Genomic DNA, 24936 nt, shown 5'->3' on the forward strand with positions numbered 1-24936 from the left:
GGAATGTTTTTAGTGAAATAAATGGATATTGCGCTTCTTCCATTCAGCATCAATTAGGTTGTGCCGCAGAGAAGTTAGTTTGTTAACTTTTGAAGATCATCCATCTCTGATGTATTCAATCACATTATCCAATGATTTTTTAGCTAGTGGCAACATAGTATCAAATACAAATAATTTGTATTTGGTAGTATGCTTGCGCTTTATCAGCTTTTTTTCTCCGACGGCGTACCCTAATAAACATCGTATGATTAGAGAGCCTAACGACCTGTTCAGGGTATCATCCAAACAATATGTGGAATCGTTGCAACTTTATGGGTTAAAGTTCGTGTATAATTTATTTTTATTAGGGTATCCATTTCCTGTTTTATGTGAAGGAACATATCAAAAAAAAAATTAATGGCAAAAAGAACACTTTGTAACAAAAATCAACTTTAAACTGGGAGGAAACAGCCTACTTTCGTGAACCGTGAAATAATTCAGTTTGTTTTTTGTTGAAAGAAAACAGCTCAGCTTTTCACTCGGGTAATTTTGGCCAGCTATCAGTTGCTCCAATTAACGGATACGATTCGCTAGTTGGGGCGCAGTCGTGACCCAACTAAAGAATTTGCGCTGTAGAAATTTATAACTTACTGAAATATCAGCCACGTCACGTGTTTTACCTAAACTGGTTTTCACGCGAGAAACAAATCACGGCACTTCCACTCTACTGAACGGTTTGGAACGAAGTTAATAGAGCCTAATTTCCTCAGATTAAGAAAGGGAATCTCAAAGTACCCGGAAGTACGTCATTTTCTGAGAATTCGTCGGGATTACTCGGGATCTCAGATCATTCAACCATCTAGTTCGTTCCGGTGTAAGCAAGCGGTCTAGCTTTCCCTTTTCCCTTAACTTTGCTGCAAGGATTCTTCTTGGAATTAGCATTCCTGCAATCTCACTCGGGCTTGAAAGAAACGAGTGTGATCAATGGATACTGAAACGGTTATCTTATCGAATACAGAACACATTGCCTAAATTTTTGCGGATGGAAGAATTAGCTTAGATTGAAGTATTTGAAAAGTGGATTATATGCATAGTATCATTCTATAGAGCATATTCAGGAGTGTTCCAGTTATAGATTCATAATTTTAACAGTTCTATGATATAAAACTGAGAATTTTAAAACTAGAACTTGCTGTCCCCAGCAGCAGTTTTAGCGGATGTTCTATTCAGTTTAGAATTCATGTCTCGTCATTCCTTCAGCGTTACTGCATTCAAATTTATTTTTCCCCAGTCTATCGGATCTAAGTGTCTCTGCTGAAAACTTTGCATGTATTTAAAATACAGTTCTTAGGGCACGTTCAGGAGTGTTTGCAGGGCGTTTTGTTTTATAATTTCGACAATTTTGCTTTAAATTTTACAACTGTTATACGACGTCGTTCTATTTGTTGCTGGTTTGAATACATGCAAAGTTTTCAGCACAGTCCCGATAGTCTGGGAAAAAATAAATTAGAATGCAGTAACGCTGAAGGCATGGCGAGGCATGAATTTTAAACTTAAGGGCATGTTCAGGAGCGTTTTATTTTGTATAGGAGTTTCAAAGTAGAACTGGAACTGAAACAGTCACATCCCCAGCGTTTTGTTTTATTATTTCGAACAGTTTTGTTTCACAATTTAAAACTGTTATACGACTCCGTTCTATTTGTTGCTGATTTTAAAACACGTTTAGAACTGTGTTTTAAATACATGCAAAGTTTTCAGCACAGACACTTACACCCGATAGGCTGGGGGGAAATATATTTGAATGCAGTAACGCTGAATGAATGGCGAGACATGAATTTTAAACTGAATAGAACATCCGGTAAAGCTGCTGCTGGGGTCAGCAAGTTCTAGTTTTAAAATTTGCAGTTCTATATTATAGAACTGTCAAAATTGTGAATCTAGAGCTGAAACAGTCCTGAACATGCTTTAAACGTGTTTTAAAATCAGCAACAAATAGCATGGCGTCGTATAACAGTTTTAAATTTTAAAGTAAAACTGTTCGAAATTTTAAAACCCGACGCACTGCTGGGTATGTGTATGTTTCAGTTCCAGTTCTACTTTGAACTCCTATATAAAATAAAACGCTACCCTTAGGAATGCACAACCACAGAGAACAGACGTCCATCTTCAGCATTCAATTTGTGTAAAATCTCTAACGGTTTCGAAGGTAGTTTGGATATCTAAACAAGGTGCGCTACTGTCGTCATGTTTTTTTGTGGCTGAGTGCGACAGAATTGACAGCGGTTATTCCTCTACCCAGTCAAACTAGTCCGGAACCGGTTCGGACTTCCAGCATGAATTCCAGCTCAAATGCGTCAACCGATAGAGTCGGAATCGGTTTGTTTTCTTTGAGCTAGATTCCATGCTGAATCCATCCAGGATTTCGAACCGGTTCCAGAATCGATTTGACGGATAGTTGGGATAGGTTGGTGTGGCGGCGCTAGTGTTTTTCGTATATTAATTCAAATGTTTACACACGTTTTTTGAATATTTTTGTTCGATCATGGATGTCTGTTCTCTGTGGCACAACTATTAGGGAATGTTCAGGCAACGAGGAAGGAGTGTTTCAAATCTAGATTTAAAGTTTTGACAGTTCTTTTATATAAAACTAAAAATTTTGCAATTAGATCTTGCTGTCCCCAGCAGCAGTTTTAGCTGGTGTTCCATTCAGTTTAAAATTCATGTCTCGCCATGCCTTCAGCGTTACTGGGTTCAAATTTATTTTTCTCCAGTCTATTGGGTCTACGTGTCTGTTCTGAGTACTCACTATGTATTTAAAACACAGTTCTGTTGTTCCACTGTGAAGAAAAAGCCCAATTTTTTTTTTCTTGCGACACGATATGGAGGACATCTTGGTAAATATTAGCTGATCATTGTACAGCCACCCCCGGTTTGTGCAATCGTATATGCTATGCTATACTGTATCATTATATTGGACAGAAAAAATTATTGTTACTTGATTTTATTGTAAATCTACAGCGAGAACTGTGATGAACAGTAATAACCGTAATACCACAGATAACAGACATCTATGATCGAACAAAAATATTTAAAAAAACGTGTGTAAACATTTGAATTATTATACGATAAACACTAGCGCCGCCACACCAACCTATTCCAACTATCCGTCAAATTCATTCCGGAACCGGTTCGAAATCCTGAATGGATTCAGTATTGAAACTTGCTCAAAGAAAACAACCGATTCCGACTCTATCGGTTGATGCATTTGAGCTGGAATTCATGCTGGAAGTCCGAATAGGTTCCGGACTAGTTTGACTGGGTAGAGAAATAACCGCTGTCAATTCTGTCGAACTCAGCCACAAAAAACATGATGACAGTAGCGCACCTGGTTTGGATATCCCAAACTACCTTCGAAACCGTAAGAGATTTTACACAAGTTGAATGCTGAAGATGGACGTCTGTTCTCTGTGGTAATACCTATTGTTTCAAGATTGTCCATTGAGTTCTTGTCGCCCGGTCTCACGAACACTTCTGCAGCTTCCTGGTTGAAAACAATCCCATTTGATTTTGCCGTCTTTGTTTATTATTTTCCACCAGCTAGTGATGTAATGTTTGTGTCATGTGCCGTGTACGTACATGAGCCGTAGAAAAGTCTATAGGGCAAATGCTATTGTAAATTTCTATCCGGGAAACTATTTTTGCGTTGAACAAATTTTTCGGTGTATTACGATTTAAATTAGTAGCTGTCAAAAAGTCTCCAAAATCAGGATGAATGATACATTAGTATTGGTAATAGCAAACTCCCGCAGTTACGCAGCAGATTATTGTACTGTAGTAGTAAGTTTACGTTTGTTTTCCTCGTACGGCTCGTGGATCATTGTGGCATTTTTGTGCGTCGTCAAGAAAAACGATTTTCATAGTCCTCTGGTGTAATAAATCCGGCCGTCAAGATTTTCCCCGAAAGGCATTTTGTTTCGCGCTCGCGACATGCGATAAGTGTCCGTCAATGTGGTACCACCGCGATCAAAATGAGCGAAATACTGCAGCAGGACATCCAGCAGCTGCTGGAGTACTTTGCCAAAAATCTATACCGTGCGAAAGAGTGTGAAGTGGTACGTATCGCCATCATTAGCGGCAATGACCCTGGTTTGATTTTGTGCCAAATTGGATCATACTGCATCGCGATTCTTGATGGAACCGGTCCGATAATGATTCCCGTTGAGCTAGTGAACCATGGGAAGCGAATGTTAGGACAGCCAGCGCGACCGAGGGTGCTGGAAGGCGATTTGTTGGCGTGGAAACTCAACAATATTGCATTGCAGCCCGTCAATGTCATGTGTTGTAACGTGGTTTTTTCAGTGCAAAAAGCAACCCTAACCTATTCACCTACTTTCGAGAGGGGTTTATTGCGTGGCCTCAGTAATGCTCGAAGCAGCATTGTTTCCCCGAAGTCCTGGTGACTGGTTGAATGCTTCTAAAGTGTAAAATAATACGAGCTCTTCTAGAGTCCGAAGGGACGAAAATGAAAAATCTGTATAGCGTTCTTTGTCGTATTTCTTGCCCTCTTTGTGTAGTGTTTACATCGACGATTCTTGCATGTTTTCGTTTCGATTAAGTTGATTTTTTTCTTGTCCGCGATTGTTGTTGATCCCAAACTGTAAGGTTATTTTTAGAATATTGTGTACACCCATCATTCTGTTTTCACTTTGCGCTGTTTTGTGGGTTTACAAAAAAGTTATTTATGAGGTTGAAATATGACAATATTTTAATCGTAATAGAAATACTTTAATATACAGTACTGGTCAATATTATAACAGTTTTCTCTTTTTTATATAAGTCACAAAATTATCAGCTTGCATACGATAGATTTTGCTAGTAGACTAATAGGCATATGAATTGTAGAAGCATGATTCACCCATTGCAGTTCCTGCTTTATGGCCATTTCATTACTGTCGTTTTTCATTGAAATTTCGAGGCACTGGGTTTCGTTTTCTAGCAGAAGATCAGAGCTTTTGAAGCGCATTACCAATATATTTTATCTAACTTTACCATTTTTCATATGGTCACATGAATATGAACAATTTTGTCAAGGAAATTGTTAATTTTTGCATTGTGGGCGCAGGTATAGTTTATTCGAGTTTGCTTCCCAAATTCACTTTGAAGATTGAGCAATTTCATGCCATACCGGGTGTTGATTCCTGGACAATTTGGAAATTTTATTTGACATGAGCAAACCTGGAATTTTCCCGACTGAAACGAGAAACAGCAAAAGTAGAATAGGTGGTGAACACGTCTAAAACAAAGTACATGCTGATAGGAGGGACCGAACAGGAAATATCCCGCCCTGGAAGCAGTGGTTTTATCGACAGGGATGTACTCGAAGTAGTGGAGGAATTAATATACCTCAGATCTTTGCTAACGGCTGATAATACTAACAGTTGAGTAATCTGAAGACGCATCATCAATGGAAGTCGTGCCTACTATGGGGTCCAAAAGAAACTGCGATCAAAAAAAATTCACCCGCGCACTAAATATACCATGTACAGAACGCTGATAAGACCGGTGGCATAGGGACCAGGCAGATCACTCTAAGAATGTATAACAAATTTGCATCAAATTAGAAAAAATGCATTTAATTTCCATTTTTGCATCAGCTTGGCACTCCCTCGCAGAAAAGTTTGTTTAACAAACGTCCTACGCTGATCCACTTTGTTCGACGTTTTGTTAAATGTAGCGCTAGTTTTACTGTAGGGTTTTGACGTCTTACACGCAACGCAAACCACATTGCAGGCAACGCAAAAACATTGCACGCAACGCAAAATACATTATGAATTTCTATTTTGATGGAAATAAATGCATTGATGCGCTGATTTTTAAAAATGCATCACAAGTGATCTGCCCCTAGGGTGGTCCTCAATGGACCCGAAAACTGGACCATGTGTTTCGAGCGCCGTGTGTGACGTGCAGGAGAACGGTGTGTGGAAGCGAAGGATGAACCACGAGCTCGCCAGACTCTACGGCGAAGCAAGTATCCAGAAGGTGGGCAGGGCACGTTGCGAGAATGGCGGACAACAACCCAGCTAAATGTTTTGCTCAAATACGGCAGAAACAAGACGACGAGGAGCATAGCGGACTAGGGGGGCTGACCAGGTGCAGCAAGATCTGGAAGGTATCAGACGCAACCGTGGGTGGAGAGAGTCAGCCGCGAACCGAGTGTTGTAGAGAAGAATCGTTGATCAGATTATATCAAATTAATTGATGTAACATCATATAAATAATAATAAATAGGCGATCGTTGATTTGAGTTGTGTTCATCAGGATTAAAGTTGGGTGACAATAGAGTTGTATGCAGATTAGGCGTCGTAGAAAATTGACGAGTTGTTGTCTTTGTCTTCTATCTCCACTAACTGAGTTAAATGTTCGGTGTCCTCAAGTGAGACGTATCAATCAAAATACGCTGTGTTACAAACGTTACGTTCCGAGCCCCCGCTCGACCGGAATGACATTTGCTGCGCTCTCTTTGTTTACTTGGCTGATCAGCTGTTCTTTAGAAAGCCGATGAACAGCTGATCAGCCAAGTAAACAAAGTGCGCACCAAATGTCATTCCGGTCGAGCAGGGGCTCGGAAAGTACCGCTATGTAACGCAGCGTGTACTGATTCATTGTTGACTCCCAGGAATTCGAACAATACGATTTTGACTAAAACCGACTACAAGCTTTCTCTGTTTCAGTCGTAGCGCAAGTTCGGAACGCTTGAAGAGATTAAACCTCATTGACGGTAAAACGATATTCAAGGGGGAACCCACTATTTAGAGCCCATGGCTTGACATCTTTCTGACCACTAAAGTGCCTCTTTCTTTGACATTGCGGCCGCCGAACATTACCATTACGGTAGAGGATATCGAGCGGTCACTCTATTTCGAGAGTCTTATTGGCAGTTGAGAACACTACCACATGCGATCCATCGTCTTGTAGTCCAAGAAACCGCAAGATCCCTTCAATGATGCTTTTGATGTTTTTATTTTTTTGCTTAGGAACTTTATTTATTGCAAGTCGCCAGCTGTTCAGATTTTCGGAGCAGGTAGCTGCAAGTTTAACCCTGGATTTGATTATCTCGATCTTCGTTTCAATGTCGTTTATTATCTTACCCTGCTTAGTGCGTTTTGAAATAGATCGGTCTTCGTCCGCCAAATTGTTTCGGACTCTGTCTATTTGCGTTTTACTCTTACAGCGATCGCTCACAAGTTGTTTCTGTAGTTCGCTAATTTGATAGGTCAAATCGTCGATCTTCTTCAGCAGCTCACAATCGACCTATTTGGGCAGACATGCCGCTGCTACCGTCGGTCTGGGAATGAGGCAACCACGATTGTATACTATTCCCCCGAAAATCATTCCCCAGAAAGCCATTCCCCAGAATTCCACTCCCCAGAATATCATCCCCCAGAATATACTATTCTCCAGAAAGTCATTTCCCAGAATGTACCATTCCCCAGAATTCCGTACCCTAGAATGCACCATCTCCCAGAAAGTCATTCCTCGGAAAAGATTAATTTTTTTAGTGATTTGATCTTTTCAAACGTACTAGTCGTTCCAACTTCCATCGAACGATATTCTTCGATTCGGTCACATTTGAAATGATTTGCATTGTGTTGAAACCGAAAGTTAGGATGACATTATTTATTCCGAATTAAAATAAAGAATGGCTGACTTTCCCCAAAAACCATTCCACAGAAACTAAAATACCATAGTGTTTTCCCCAGAAAGAACTATTCTCCAGAAAACCATATCCAGAATGAGCATTGGTTCATAAGTTCATTACACAGTTATAACGATTTCCCACACATTTTTTTGAGGTGGGAAATTTTTTTGATGAAAATCAAAACATTTTTTCAGTACGTTGGCTTTGGCCATATTGCTCCCCTCGAAGAGTGCACTGGTAGCAGCATTAGACAATTGCAATATTTTTACTTTTCTTTTAATAATATAAACATACATATAGGACAAATCGCAACATTCAGCACAGGTGTGTTTCACAGTGCCATTTCGCAACAACCATAGAAAGCGGTAGCCTCTCCTTCTTAGAATCCAAAAGAATGAAACAGTGTTATGTAAGTAAGGTTATGTGGCGAAACCAAAACTTTGTACATTACCAAAGTCAAGGAACTGATGCATGATGTTAAGCTGAAGGATAAGCCGTCGGAAGAAGCTCCTCGCAAAAATATCGTTGCACCCATTCGGCCGGTTCCAACCACTCATTTACAAATTAGTTAACCCTTAGGCCCAGGAACAATTGGTATATCCACCCTATCCACCGTATACTTGCGCATGTGTCAGTGGCGCCATATTTATTATGTCTGTAACTCTGTGGTATAAGTACCATTTGGTGTAAGGTATGAAAATACTTTCGAATGTATTTAGTGCAACCTGTTGGACTAAATACATTCGATTGGATCGTACATTTGCGTACGAAACATTCCCAATACAAAAGAAAGATAAATGCTCTAAAAACCCACGAAACCATTTGTCAAAATATGTATTCATTTCGATTTTGATATGGATTCAACCAAAACTCCAAAAAAGGAATCAACATATATGTTTGAATAAACCGGGCAGACGCAAAGATCACAAGTTTGCGTGCAAGTTACTTGGCGTACAAATGCAAAGAACTGCTCATGTTTGAAAGAAGGAACCAAGTCCTATGTTCGAGTAAACCGGTTATACGGGAGGATAACATGTATGCTTGCGGAGGCCGCTGCTTTCGACGGCACATCCTCAGCAGCTTAACACAGCATAAGTTCCTTGAATTAGGTATGCGCAAACCATTGGCTTAACCACAAATAATTACTAAAAACATTAACTTTTCTGGGGAATGGGGCATTCTGGGGAATGACTTTCTGGGGAATTGAGCATTCTGGATAATGGTTTTCTAGGGATTGGTACATTCTGGGAAATGTCTTTCTGGGGAATGGTACATTCTGGGGAAGGGAATTCTGGGGAATGGCTTTCTGGGAAATGGCTTTCGGGGGAATGGTATACAACCGGCAACCACGCATATCTCGCAAAGATATCAATAGTTGCCAACCTCCACCGCCGCTGATTCACCGATCCGGACACAGGACACCACTTCGTGATCCGAGGCATTCAGACACAACTGAAAACACAAAATAGTTTGAGGTTAGGTTCCATCCGGGGTAGCTTTGTCTCTTTCAAAATAGGTGAAAATCAGTAGAATCCAGAAAATAACTATTTGGAAATGTGCTTTAGAGCTCCGGATCACTTCACAGAGAACTGTAGACCCGGGACACTGGTTGGAATGGAACGAATTCAAACCAGAACCCAGGGTTAATTTATATGTTTCTAAACATCTGTCCACGATCAGTATAAGCGTTCCCAATTCCGAGATAATCTATCATTCCGTCGAGACCGAATAAGTAACAACTAAACGGACGGTCTAGATTTTAGAAACGCTTTTCCCATGTTAACTCCAACCTTCTGTTCCCTCCAGGGTGACGAAATCGTGCAACGATGCAGCGTGCTGATGCGCATGGATTACACCGTGACCGAACTAACGAATCCAAATGGCGAACTCTCGGCTCACTATCCGGCCAAGCTGCTCATCCCCGAACAGGAAACGAAAGCGAACGTATCGCTTTCCACAGTCTCTCCGGCCACCATCACCGAACGCCGTCCCAGAAGCAATGCATCCCCCCAGTCAATCGGATCGGATGCAGTTACCGACTCGGCACGTAATGCTGCGAACCGTGATCAGGTGATCGTGGACGGACGGATTGATGCCCAACGGCTTCGCTATTTGATTTTGCGTGCCCGGCTGGCGCGATGCCGTGCCCGTTTTCCACTACCGGTAATACTGTACAAGGGAAAGTACATCTGCCGATCGGCAACGCTGTCTGGGGGGCCTGAGATCTACGGTCGGTCCGGACTGGAATACTTTGCCTACGCAGCCGAAGCGACGCTTCCAGAGCCAGGAGGTGAGTACAAAGCGTAAGTTTGTTTCTAAAGAAAATTCATAATATTGTACTTATTCCTTAGACGAAGCTTACGAAGCACAGGAGGATTCGTCGTCCGATGAATCGGATTCCAAAGATTGGCCACTGTTTGGTCGACTACGCCGGAAAGATATACGTTTGCTGAAGGCTCTCAACGTGGGGACCATTATCGACTTTATGGTAGAGAACAAGAAGGTCAAATTCTGGCTGAACGTCACATCGTCCGAGAAGGTGGACAAGGAGAATCGGTATAGTTTTTTCAAGATTCTCGCACTGCCATATCCAGGTTGCGAGTTCTTCCGTGAGTACCGCGATAACGATTGCCGTGGTGAAGGACTGATCTTCGACTGGAATCAGTCGTACGTTGATGCCGGTATCCGAGTGCCGGACGATGCAGTGACAGCCGAATTAAACATCGACTGGCATAACTACAAGCAGTGGGATCTTGTGAAGCTCACCCAGAACTACCTCCGGTTGCTTTTAAAGTACTTGCAGGAAAATAATTCCGGACTATTGGTCCACTGCATAAGCGGGTGGGATCGGACACCGTTGTTTGTCTCGCTGCTGCGAATTTCCCTCTGGGCAGATGGTGCAGTTCACCAGTCGCTGAGTGCGTCCCAAATGCTTTATTTCACGATCGCATACGACTGGCTGTTGTTCGGTCACAATTTACCTGATCGATTGAATAAGGGCGAGGTGATATTCTACTTCTGCTTCTACATACTCAAGTACATAGTCGATGACGAGTTTAGCGTGTTAACTCATAGGTAAGTTTTAATCGGTACTGCTCATTGACGGTATGGCCATTTTGATGGGTTGTCTTTGTATCCGTAGAACCCGTAGCCATCATAGTAGCGGAAGTAGTAGTATAGGCGTAATTAGAACTGATAGCGAAAGTATGCTCGATGGGTTGTTATTTGACGGAGAAAGTCGCGGATCTAGCATATCACTCAACTCGACGTGCAGCTTCACTAGTGGGCGAAGTTCTTCCATTCACGATACTCAGACATGTGTCAGCACTGGTATCGGGCTAACAAACGATGGTGCAAGCAATAGCATAGCAATAACCGGTAGGAATAATGGTGCTAACAGGAACAGCGGTACGTCCGGTGGTGCAAGCAACGGAGATGAGGGTATCAACTCGTTCAATGGGTAAGTCGGCACTAGCATTTACCGATCATTGTGTGAGTAGGTAATCAAATTTCGTACGGTTGTATTATTCATGCAGCAACAATGGCTTTTCATCACACAGTAACGATAGCAGTAGCAGTATTGGATGCATGTCTCATGATAGTTCGAATCATAATATCCAATGGTCGCCGAAAGCTAAACGGTGAGTAGCTAACTTATGCTGCTTGTGCTTGGAAACAGTTCTTTCTTGATTGTGCAAAAACCTTCACCAAAGTGAAAATTCTAAACTTTTCTGGGATTGAATTTTTTAATGGTTCCATCGCATTATGTTTTGTTTCCTTCGATGGTCGAGCAGTTTGATTCGGTTCTTGACCTTTCAACGACGTACCAGTATTGTTCTTCGGGATTGTTGAGACTTGTTTAGGTAGAACAGAGGCTCCTTGTGGGGTACATACTCCATCCTTTTTACTTCGTCTTGATTAAAGGATTACTAGGTTCTCATTTACAATCGTTGCACCCAGCTTACATTTTTTCACCACCTGGGCACAAGATTGAAACAAGATTGTCTCATTTATCCTTGAATTTCAAATGTCCAAGGGTTTCTCAGTCCGGTCGAAATCGTTCATATGGAACTCTCATCAGAAATGGGGTGACATTGCAGCTCTCAAAATGTTTTTTTGTAGTTTTGTTAGCATAACGATCTTTGAATTTATTTTTCAAGCATTGACACCTTTTTCTTGACCGGGTGCTCATGCAGTTGTGCGCTGAACAGGGATACTAGGTATATTTTTCAAATGTCCTCACATTTCATAAAAAAATGTCTTCAACGGCCAGGATTCTGAATCGGTTATTAATTTTGCCGTGGTGGTTTTGCCGTGGGCGTGTCGGGGAGCTTAATCTACAAATTTTTATGCTTAGCAATTGGTAGATTAAGGATCTAGGATTGCGGTAGACCCCGCTTTCTTGTAGCCCAACGGCGCGTGCATCTGGTAGCGGATAGATGCTAAGGGATACCCTGACGTCTGGCCTGAATTCTTATTTACATATTCAAATAGTGCTAGAATGATGCAGTATCCCATAGGTGAAGGTATTTACATTAAAATTAGGCTAGTTGGAAGTCACTCAGTACTTCGCCTTAGTTTTGCGTGATCAGGAATATGTCAATAATATTTTAACGTTCCTAGTTGTTTTGAAGAACCTTCAGCCACGTGGACCAAACCGACAATTAATGTGGATAATTTCCCAATATAAGCAAAGACAAACCTGGGCAGTTTTTCAGCTGGATGTGTGTGCGGATGAGGGGCTCTCTATGATTGATTTCTCTTCTGTGAATAATTTAGTCATGTTCACGTTGCTCCGCAAATCTATGAGTTTGGTATTAGTTAACATTATCATAATTCAATACACACGAACGCTATAATACAGCAATAAAAATCTGAAGAGAGTGTGTTCCCATCTGAACAGGCGTCTATTTGGAGATTCTGTCACGTTCGCCCGAATGACATTCGCCCGAAAGCCATTTACCCGAAGGACATTTGCCCGAATGTCACATAAACTCGAATGTCATTCACCCGAATGCCACGAACGCCCGAAAGACATTCGCCCGAATGCAACATAAACCCGAATGCCATTCGCCCGAATTCCATATACCCGAAAAACATCGAAATGTCAATCGAAAAATTTTTATTTATTAAGATGAAATACAAATTTTATTACATTTGATGATATGAAGAAATTAACACTAAAGCTATACCAGTCAAATAGTTAATCCAATCACCTGGTTTGTGTGATTTAACTAGGGTTTCCAGTTTTAAGTCCTTTTGTGAGTTCTTTATAGACTTTTTAGCTGTTGGCACCGCTTGTAGTGTACGTAAAACATACGTACTAGGGTTTTTCTCTTCAAGCTGCAACTGCTTCAACACACCATAGAATTTCCACGGTTTAACAAACCGTTCCATTTATTGTGCTAGTCTTCCACATTATTGGTGGTTCTTGGAAACTTTGTCGATACATTTTCGAAAACTGACCACGGAGCGGGGGGGCAAAGAAGGGTTATCGAGAAACTTTTTGGTTAGTTTCCTTCCTACCAAAAATACAATTTTTACTAATGTAATCCAAAAAATCGTCGAGAGCCTTTGGACAACTTTTCCTCAATTCTTCGAGTGCCATTGGAATACCTCGATGGGGCAAGAAAGCCAATGCAACAACTTGTTTGTAAATTAGTTGTATTTGGTGATCTTTCGAATATTTTGTCTGACGACCAAGTTGTTTTATTTTTCTGAAAAAACTTGAACTGTCTCGAAATCCAATATTACGTAGAGAGCTATTTGGTATATAGATTCAAGAAATTGCTCTTGTTTTGAAAAAAGGAATCAACCCTTATGTTTGAGTATACCGGGCAAACGAGTGGATCAACAGTTTCTTTGCAGACTTATTTGGCATGCAGATCCAAGGATTTGTCATGTTTGAAAGAAGCAATCAACCCCTAATAGCGGGAAAAGAGCTGCTCATGTTTAAAAGAAGGAATCAATCCATAAGTGTGAGTAAACCGGGCAAACGAGTGGATCACCGGTTTGATTGCGAGGGCTATTTGGTAGACAAACTCAAAGAACTGCTCATATTTAAAGAAGGAATCTACCGCTATATTTCAGTAAACCAAGCATACCTATAGATCACAGGTTTGCCGAGTAGGGACCTCCGCTTCGGTTCCACGACCTCGGTAATTGTGGCAAAGCCGCATCACACTAGCTTCGCCACGTAACATTTTTGAGCTACTATTTACTAACGGTGTTGTGCCAAATGGACTCCCACCATGCAAGATATAATTACTAATTTAATTGATTCAATTCGTTAACGGAACATCTTAACCCATTCATGCCCATGTTGTTTGTGGACAACAACGTTTTTAAACAGCTATAACTTTTGATTGAGGCAAGATTTGTTCACAAAACCAAGTAAGGCTAATAAACCTTGCCTTTCATTTTAGTACTAACAATTACCAGGATCAGCTCTAGAACTGAAGTTATTGCAATTTGTCTGTTGGATTCCAATGGAGCAGTGCTGCCAGGGCCAGTTTACGTTGACAACGAAAAAAGATTTTTTCATATATCTTCGTTATTATTCAATATTATTGAAAACTGATAAAACTTATCAAATTAGAGTGTCTTTGGCTACGTTTTCCACGTAAGTGGACTATTGTAAATATTCTAGGAGAATTGCATTGAGCATTGAAAGGTAAAAATTGAGCAGCTTCTAGCACTGTGAGGGAAGCACCAATCTATATGAAAAAAGGCTTTTCACGTTTCGTGACCCCACCGTTTTCAAGAAAAAATAGTTTTGAAATCCTACGTGCACTATAAAAAAGTTGGGCATGAAAGGGTTAATTTATATTTACCTCGATCGGTCGTGTTTCCGAAAGATTTCTTATTATTTTGTCCGGTTTATCACAAGATTTCACCGCTCGAGCTGACAACTACGTCCTATATGCATCAGTTTGCACCTGAAGAGCAGTTGTGGCGTTGGCAACAGAACCTCAGTGACGTCGGATAGTACACCTAAAAGCGATGTCGCATAGCCACATTGGTCAGTGTACGGTTGACTAATGTGGATACGCCACATCGCTTTCTGGTGCACTGTCCGACTTCGCTGCCGCTCAGTCGGCTTTAAACTAGCTATAGCCCCTATGTTTGAGTAAACCGGGCAAACAAGAGGATCACAGGTTTGCTTATAACTCCGGCGACGGGTGGATCAACGCCTCGTCCAACGGAACCTAAGCGGCTTTGCGCCGCTTCGGATCCTTGGCCTCGGATATGCGGCCAAGCCGCATCACACTAGCTCCGCTGTATAAGCTCACTTGTTATTGTTCAGTTTATCAAACTTTAGTTAAAGATTTCACATTTCCCGCTCGGATTTGGTTTATTTAGGTTAAAATACATCCTTTTGGCAAAAAAAACCGCATTAAAGTCGGACTTCTATCACAAAAGTCACTAAACTAGACAATTACCGATTTTATATTATGCTTGAGTGAATGTGGTATTCGGGTTAATGACATTCGGGCGAGTGGTCCATTCGGGTTAATGACATTCGGGTAAATGGTCCATTCTGGTATATGGTTTTCGGGCGAACGTCATTCGGGTAAATGTCTTTCGGGTGAATGTCATTCGGGCGAATGTGATAGAACCCTATTTGGAAGGTCATCCGCTAATAAGAGATTTTTCTTCCAGCGATATATAAATAGTGGGTCACTTTTTCACAGGTCTTTAAAAGAAAAAAAAACAAAGAAAAGACAAACGGAAATAGAAACTGAAATAAAATGGAGCAAATGATGTACGATGGAGGTGTGGTGCTGGTGCGTATTATGCCAGGCGATGGAGATTGTTTATTTTCGGCGCTGGCAAACCAGTTATTCCATAGCGATATCGGAAGTGAAGAGTACGTGGCAGCAATAGTCCGGCTGAGAGCATTGGTAGTGGAACATATTAAAGCCAACCGAGAAAATTTCCTTCTATGTCTGATGGAGAGAGTCTCCGATGTAGGAGTTTATGCAGGCATCAACGTAACCGAGAAAATTGAAGGTTTTTTGCGACGTTTAACACATCTCAGAGAATGGGGGGTGAGGAAACCATAGCGGCAGTAGCAGGGATTTACAACTGTAGAGTGGACGTGTATAACGAAAATGGCACGGTAATAAAATTTAACTAGAAGAGTAACGAACAGAACAGTAAGAATAGCGTACCGCGTAGGTGGAAGAGGATCAAGACACGCTGAGAGAAATCATTATGACTCAGTGGTGCAACGTTTGAATCTCAGAACACAGAATAACTTGAACGAAACGGAAGAATACGTACCCCCTATACCTATGCTGGCGGAATGGCAGAACCGGAATACGATCAATCTCAAATAAACACACGATCAATCTTTCCATCATTGGAAGTCGCAGGCAGTACCAAAGAGTGGGATCGCTTTATACTAGTGAGCTGGAATATTAGAGGATGTTCCGATCGAGAAAAACACCTGTTTCTACGCTAGATGATTTCTTTGCGAAAGCGGAATACACGATTGTGGCGTTACAGGAGACGAGGCTAGCAAACTGCACGGTGGACACGGCAAACTATCATTGGTTAAATGTAAACGAATTTGAAGAGCGGGATCGTATGGGCGGAGGAACAGCGATATTGATTCACAAGGCCATATTCAAGGGAGATTGCTTCAAGAGGATAAGTGCCAATGCCTGCGCATACAAATGCGATATCTTTTTTAAACCATTTTTGATCATATCGGCGTATATCCGTAGCACAGAAGTAGGAACGAACGGAGAATTCGACGCACTGTACCACTTCATAATCAAGTTACCAGACAACATAAGGGAGAGAGTAATGATTTTGGGCGACCCTAATGCACGATTGGGTCGTAGTGGAGGATGATCGGCAGTGGATCGGTAAAAACTTACACCACGATATGTCCAATGACAATGGCATTAAGCTGAAGAATCTGCTCCACGGGCTAAAACTAAAAGATTATGTCACTTTGAGCAACTCACGTTCAGCTAACTTCACCTGGTCGAATAGAAGATCCCATTCGCAAATCGATCATATCTTGATGCACAAAATGGACGATTTCAACTTCCCTGAAGTGAAATGCTTCTTCCATCCTCAGATTGAGAGCGATCATAAAGTGGTAGTGCGCTACTTATAAAGAGCAAAAAACAAACTAACGACTTTAAAACGAAAAACATCACAAGAAAACAGAACGAATAAAAGAGTGCGATTGGAAATTGGTTCGTTAAGGGATGAGGAAAGTCACAAAAAATATCAAAACGAACTAGATAAACAATTAACGGATATTCAAACTGGGGCACAGACAGTAGAGACAAAATGGTGCGGAATGGAGAATGCGATAAAAACGACGGCGGAGGCTACCATTAGAAAGGCTGGTTTGCCCCAAACGCCAAGGAGAGCCGCAGCCTCTAAGCGTTACTTTTTGGCAAGACAACAGTTATTGGCAAACAGGAGCGATGGAGAAAGGAAGAAAGAACGGAAACGGGCATGGAAAGCTAAAGAAGAGGCGGAAAATCAACATTTTCGGGAGAAAGTCGAAAATTTCTTAAAACTAACTGAAAATGATAACTCTCTGGATCGAATGACAATGACATTCCGTTTTATCAAAAGTCACAGGAGGAGAAAGGATACACGGTGGAGAAAGTACCTAAACATTCAGCAGTGGAATGCAAAAATTGGAAATCGTTCGAATGATCCCCGGATGAGAGCGGATCGGATCCAACAAGAGAGGAGATTGAATACATTGTAAGGAAAACGAAAAACAACACTGCGCCGGGTCTAGATGGTATAGCTGTAGAACTACTAAAGTACGGGTCAGACGCCTTGATGGATGAGCTAGCTGCCTTGTTACGACAGGTATTCCGGTCTAATGTGGTTCCTAGTGGATGGATTTCAACGGTTCAAGTCCCAATAGCCAAAAAACAAAACCCACAATCTACGGACGATTACAGATGCATAACGCTCTGTTCAGTTGCCTATAAAATCTACACTAGAATGCTGCTAAACCGACTCGATCAACAAATCCTGCCAATGTTATCCTACCAAATGGCGTTCCAAAGCAGAAGAGGCGCATGCGATCAAATCTTCACGCTACGCAGGATATTAGACGAAAGATGGAGGAAGGGCAAACATTCAATACTGGTATCGATTGACCTAAAACAGGCGTTTGATAGAGTGGTCGTTTCAAAACTATCGGCGATTCTGATAGACATGGGAGTGTCACCGGGATTAGTTAATCGTATCAATACTGCGTGCATTGCGGAAAGAACATCACTCCAATGGTTTGGTGAAAGAACCCCAGTAATTAACAAGGCTAAGGGAGTTAAGCAAGGATGTCCACTGAGCCCGATATTGTTTATTTTACTGCTATACCGCGTGCTAATAACGGTGCGGGAACTGACGCCGGAAATCAACCTGGAACACTATGGACGCATCATTATATCGTGCATTCTGGCCTATGCGGATGATCTACTGTTCGTATGCGACACGGATGAAGACGTTGAAAGGATAATTGGTCTATTAATTTCACTGCTGGCCTCGGTAGGTCTAGAAATAAACACGAGTAAAACCTGCGTCCTCTACAGAGATCCCTACGACATTAATAATGTCGAACCAGACTCCATGAGGAAATTCGGGCCATTCGAGTTGAAAGTAGTGCATTCGTGACGAGCAGCTTGACACGGAAGGAAACAACAGCGGAAAGGATAAAAAAGGCCAACAAGACTTTTCACGCACTATGTGGCTTCTTGAGGAGGTACAAGCTAAAATGGGAGGTCGTTAAAAGGCTTTACAACTCCTGTATATCTCCAGTTGCTCGATACTCCGTGGAAGTTTCCACGCTGCTCAAAAGTAACAGGAACGCCCTTCGCGATATAGAAAATTCCATGCTGGAAATTCTGCTGTCACTAAGCTCAGACGGAGAGCAAATCAGCTTTCACCTGGCGTACAATGATCAGAGAAGATATTGAAAGGAGTCGCATAAATGCAGAGCAGTGGCAGGATTGGGCGCTTGATAAGGAAAAGTTGAAAAGAGAAGCGAAGAATTTGCTAAATGGTCGAATCGGATTATGTAGTGAGCAGTGCTTCGGAGGAGGACAGTGAAATAGATATGCTACCATCAGAGTTTGAAGGATTTGATGAGGAAACCGTTCATACCGTCCGCATGGACCAGCTCAGCCATTACGCAAACTATCCACCTGACCCGTACCAGGACTAACTTAACTATAATTGTTCCACCTGGTTTCGAAGAAAAAAAAACCCTGGGAATGATCATATACTCTCTAAACAAGATTGTCTCATTTATCCTTAAACTTCAAATGTCCAAGGGTTTCTCAGTCCGGTCGAAATCCTTCATATGGAACTCATCAGAAATAGGGTGACATTGCAGCTCTCAAAATGTTTTTTTTGTAGTTTTGTTAGCATAACAATCTTTGAACTTATTTTTCAAGCATTGACGCCTTTTTCTTGACCGGGTGCTCATGCAGTTGCACGCTGAACAGGGATACCAGATATATTTTTCAAATGTCCTCACATTTCATAAAAAATTGTCTTCAACGGACAGGATTCTGAATCGGTTATTAATTTTGAGCCAGAGTTCTGCCAAAAATCAGTCAGGCATCCGAACAAATTTGTCTTCAAAATGAAAAACATGTCTTCACAACATTTCAAATGTCTTCAAAATGAAGACAAATCTGACATCACTGGCGCTGACGGAGATGTATATAACTGCGTGCTACTGGTTCAATGAGAACTCGAAAGATGGTGTTGGAATCGTCAAAATGAATGTTAACAATTATTTGTGCAAGGAATTTAACTGTTACATTTGCACAAGTAAGGTAACGTGACTCCATAAGGATCTCGCCATGTTTCTCAATCAAATTCTCACTAGCAGAATTTGGAAACTCATATACCACAGACAATTTGATGGTATAGAGCCTACTTCGACTTCCATCGTCTATTTACTTCTCCTAATTTCATCCGGGAATCTAATATATGATAACCTGAAAACGCCATCTTTGATTTCAAATTGGCTTCAAACATCGATTTCCATCATCTACTTGCTTAGTATATTGCGAAAATCGTGAATTTTCGTCATCAACTAACTTTCTCCATTCAAATGGCACTCATATCGATGAAGATGTTCAGATTTCTGTGGTGATTGTAAGCCGTCCTTATCTACTTACCACCCTGTTGCAGGACTCATCAATCCGCGCACACCTCAACTCTCGATAAACATATGGTTACGTCGTCGTTGCCTAATTGTCGACAGTTCCTGAAGAACGCGACGACCAGCAGGTATACAAAACCAGAATTAGAAATATGGACAACAAAGGTTTTCGACCGGCAATAGAAAAACAACGCGACCGTTCTCCTGCGAATCGTGTTTATTAGTGCTCGTTTCCTACAGCGTATGTAAATGCAAGCACGCAACGTGCGTAATGATATTACAGAATCGGAGAAGCCTCTAAGACACAACCCTTCACCTGGTCCGAACTTCAGTCGCCAATCTTTCATTGCATTTAAGTATTGTCGCGCGCGTTTTGATGCACACCAATCCATATTATTATGTTCACTGAATTTTCTTCCAAGTAATCCGACACTAAATCCGCTAAATAGGCCGAGTATTGACAGCTAAGTATAATGACGCTCCAACGAGGCTTAGAAATAGTATCGGGCTTCATTAGACGACATGTACCCTGGGTCCATGGGGGCCTTGGAGGGACAACAATTCTCCATATTGAACTTACAAAGCAAAGTGTCGATGTAGGCTGATAACTTTAACGTGTAGTAACATCCCTTTCTCCCAATTTCATTGCCTAAGAAATGTCGTACGAAGCCTGGCGAAGTAACGTCGAATTTCTTCTAGGGGGTTATCATGAACTTTCGGCCCTATTCTGCGCGGCGTGTGTCGTGAGGCGACTAATCTCACCTCATTCTAAAGTTAGGTGAGTTTAGTCACGTCACGTTACGTGCTGCGCGGAATAAGGCCGTTTGTCTATGTCAGACTCACTTGTGCTGCTACTCATATCGTATATAGACACGGGGGTACAGTACTTGGCTTGAACTTTAACTCAAGTAGTACAGAGTGTAATGTTTTGTTCCAGTATCAGACAGATTGGCGCAAACCATAAATATTTTTGCAAAGTTTACATACCGTACCCCGTAACCACAAATCAGCAGGTTGCTGAATATACAGCTCTTCTTCGACAGTACCGTTGAGGTAGGCAGTTCGAATAACGTATTGCTTCAGGATCAGCTGCTCTTTCTCCTGCAACCGCCAGCAGTGCACGTAACGTAGCTTGTCGTGTAACTGGCGAATTCACTTCCGCAAAAACCACGCCGAAATACTGTGAATATACTTGAGTGACAATACGAGCCTTATGCTTCACAATGCTGCCCGTCTCATCTCGCTTTATCTTGAACACCCGCTTTGCACCAATAGCTTTCTTACCCGGAAGTAGATCCCCCAGTTCCCACGTACTATTTGCCTTGTGTGCTCGAATCTCTTCCCGCCTAGCGCGTTTCCAACAGGCATCGCGAAAGTCACTCAATTCTTCGCAAAGCAGCACTTCTCCAACAATAGTCTTCATATCTATTTGGTAATATACCTCGCGTGTGTCGGCGGTTCAGTTCTTCAAAGTTTTCTTCGATTGAATCTTCTGCATCTTCTTACACTGAACGACGCTCCTCTTCCTGCGTCTCTTTATCATCACCATGCTGGATTCTTTTCATTAGCCGACACGGAACACGGCATTCCTCTCGCTGCTCTTCCGGAGGCGCACCCGACTCCTCACGTCTATCGGCACAATTCGTGAGTTCCAGGAATTCAGCATTTCGACTAACGTTTATGCGATTGGTCTGAACATCAAAAAAGCGGCAACCTTTGTGGCAACCTGAATGAATAACCCATAAATACAAGCTTTTTTGATTGAGGATCGAACTTTTTGCGTTTGGCGTATGGTATACGTACATACGCTTCACATCCGAAGATTCGAAAATCTGCCAAATCCGGCTAGTTACCTGTCCACATTACGAACGGCGTCCTATCAACTGCTCTGGATGGAAACCGATTCTGGATGAACGTGGCCGTGAGAATCGCTACTCCCCAATATATTATGGGAATATATTATGGCCATTTCTTGAATCGAATGCTTCAGGCGCTCCGCTACTCCATTCGACTATGCTGAGTAGGGAATTGAGAACTACTGCTGTATGCTTTCTGATCTGCAGAACTTCTACAGTCTCTCAACCACATATTCTCCTCGCAGTACACATGGCTTTCTGCCGAAAATATTTTTCGCCCTCCGAACATGTTCAATGATCGCTTCGTCCTTCGACTTTAGTTGGAAAACCCCGCAAAACCGACTGCGATCGTCGATTAGAGTGATAAAATACTTGTTTCCACTTGGCGTCGGATATTCGATGGGTCCGCAGAGTCTGTGTGTATGATGTCCAACGGTCGCTTCGACTTTCGCTCTAGAAGCGGTGGGAAGGGCTTTCGTACCCACTTACTCTTCAAGTAGCATTCACACGACCCGTTCTCCGCAGTATGTCAGCCAAACTTTGTGTCACGATTGCATTCATAACCCTAACACAGAGAACGGACGTCCATCGTCAGCATTCGACTTGTGTAAAATCTCTAACGATTTCGAAGGTAGTTGGGATATCCAAACCAGGTGCGCTACTGTCGTCATGTTTTTTTGTGGCTGAGTTCGACAGAATTGACAGCGGTTATTTCTCTACCCAGTCAAACTAGTCCGGAACCGGTTCGGACTTCCAGCATGAATTCCAGCTCAAATACATCAACCGATAGAGTCGGAATCGGTTGTTTTCTTTGAACAAGATTCCATACTGAATCCATTCAAGATTTCGAACCGGTTCCGGAATGGATTTGACAGATAGTTGGGATAGGTTGGTGTGGTGGCGCTAGTGTTTATCGTATATTAATTCAAATGTTTACACACGTTTTTTAAATATTTTTGTTCGATCATGGATGTCTGTTCTCTGTGACCCTAATGTCCCATGACCCATCCGCCGATGTCATGTGTGCGGGCAGATTACGCCATGATTTCTCAACCGACAAACACTGCTCCGCCAACACGCTCACCATTAGCATTCATACCCATAAACACTGCTTTCTGCTCTGATCGAGCTAGATTTAGTTCCGTCTGCAAGTGTAACGCCCACGATGACTCCACGTTTGAATTCGGTGAAAAATTCGTGATCATTCGTCATATGGCTCTCGAAATAGGCACCACAGATTACATCATCCGCTACCACCTGCTTCGATCGTTGGCCATCACTTTCTTCTCCTTGGACTTGTTTCACCTTTTGCTTAACAGCCTGGTTCGACCCCGATGATTTTTGATTTTCATTTACATTTTCACCACCCTTTTCCGACATTTATGGCAGTTTCTCTAAAATGACGCGGATTCGATTAATAGAAACGCTTTGTCATTTTTCCCTTTATCCGATACCATCAGCGCTTTCTCACTATGAATTGCTCGCTTCTGATACTCGTTATGCAATCGAGCTACTAGCCAGTTAAACTCATTCCGGAACCGGTTCGGATTTCGAATGGAGTCATTATGGATTCCAAATCCAATGCATCAGCCGATTCCGACTCAGAATCGGTTGTTGCATTTGATTTGGAATTCATACTGACTCCATTCAGGATTCCGAATCAAATTCCGAATGGTTTGACCGGGTACTAGATCCATCGTAAGCAGTTGTACGAGATTGGGAAACTACGCAACATCATCATTATTCGCAAAAGCTCACTGAGTGACGCCCCGCATTATCGAGGTGTTCTCACACTCACATTCTTCGAGATGCTTCTCAATATCGCAGCCTTCACGCAAATTTTTCGAGCGCAACTGCTGTAACAACATTGTCTGATTCCCGATGGTAGTTTTTTTACGATAGACTCTTAGATTTTCTCATATTTAATGAGCCGTTTTATACTTTTTCACAAAATGAAGCAGTACTGTCTTCAACAAACAGGGCGATCTTTGCTCGCGTCTTCACGTCACTTTTCCTTCACAGCTCATAAACATCATCAACCTCCTCCGGTTTTGGCTTCTCGATTGTGACCCACAAATCCGCGCGTTCTAGTAATGACCGCATGCGGAACTTCTAGGAGGCATAATTTCCCTTGCAGAGCTTCGCAAACAATGCTTTCCAGCCGTCGGCCATTTTGTGTTGTTACAACCACTCCGCTATTATTACTCCGGAAAGCTGAAAGACGAAACCTTCCGGTAAATCAGTTTTCTACTGAAAACTTATTTCCGCACTCCCATAACATGAAGAACGCGATGACCAGCAAATATACAAAGAAAATCGGAGTTCAAAATACGGACAACAAAGGTTTTCGACCGACAGTAGAAAAAAACAACGCGACCGCTCTGCTACGAATCGTGTTTATTAGCGTTCGTTTCTTACAGCGTCAGGGATGCCAGGTACTTTTGTGTCATATGCAGTTATTTTTTTAAAAATCTAAATATTTGCAAATATCTGCAAAAATGTAAATGGAGAAAATCGTAAATTTTCTGGTATACAGTGAGGGTCAGTTGGTATCTGGTGGTTTGGAGCGCGGGAAACCTTTTCAGCATCCGATCCGGGAGTGGCAGAGGGCTCATTGGAGGATGTTGAGCCCCCCGGCTCGACTGACGCCGTATGAAAGAGTGGCAACACTGCTCTAATAAGCGATAAAGATTTATATAGTTTATAATAAACCTTACTTTCTCTTTGTATCTCGGATCGTACACACGTGTTATATCTTCTGGCAAATATCACTGCTATTCTAACCTCCAATAGGTTATGGGCCTTTTATTTATTGTCAGGAAGAATTCTTTCGATAAATAGTATTCCGGTTCGCGAAAATAGTGAAAATGGACTTTTCGAAAGTTGGTGTTGTGCGTCTAAACAATCGCAACTATCGCGCGTGGGCGTTTAAAGTTCAGATGCTTTTGGTGAGGGAAGGATTGTGGCACCATGTTAGTCCGGGAGAGAGGCCAAACCCAGTCACCACAGTTTGGACGGATGGCGACGCGAAAGCGCGGGCATCGATTGCTCTGTTGGTGGAAGATAATCAGCACAATCTGATAATGGAAAAAACCACAGCAAAGGATACGTGGAATGCACTGAAAGCGCATCATCAGAAAGCAACGTTGACTGGAAAAGTTACGCTACTTAAGGAAATCTGCTGTGCAAATTACCGGGAAGGAGAAAACATGGTGGAATTCATTTACGGCATTGAGGAA

The 24936-nt window shown here is 42.0% G+C and overlaps 1 protein-coding gene across 2 annotated transcripts in view; it reads left to right on the forward strand.

Annotated features, from left to right (window-relative positions):
- The first annotated feature begins 3804 nt into the window (after positions 1–3804).
- LOC131679114 (myotubularin-related protein 14-like) overlaps positions 3805–24936 on the forward strand; it is a 29437-nt gene continuing 8305 nt past the window's right edge. The window contains exons 1-5 of one of the 2 annotated variants that reach the window (XM_058959677.1): positions 3805–4091; positions 9485–9968; positions 10030–10753; positions 10821–11138; positions 11215–11319. In XM_058959677.1, coding sequence (XP_058815660.1) covers positions 4008–4091; positions 9485–9968; positions 10030–10753; positions 10821–11138; positions 11215–11319 — 1715 coding nt within the window. In that variant the 5' untranslated portion in view covers positions 3805–4007. The remainder of the gene's footprint in view (positions 4092–9484; positions 9969–10029; positions 10754–10820; positions 11139–11214; positions 11320–24936) is intronic. The other variant, XM_058959678.1, reaches the window with a different exon arrangement.

The sequence above is a fragment of the Topomyia yanbarensis genome, chromosome 2, assembly GCF_030247195.1.
Source record: "Topomyia yanbarensis strain Yona2022 chromosome 2, ASM3024719v1, whole genome shotgun sequence".
In the NCBI taxonomy this organism is placed as follows: domain Eukaryota; kingdom Metazoa; phylum Arthropoda; class Insecta; order Diptera; family Culicidae; genus Topomyia; species Topomyia yanbarensis.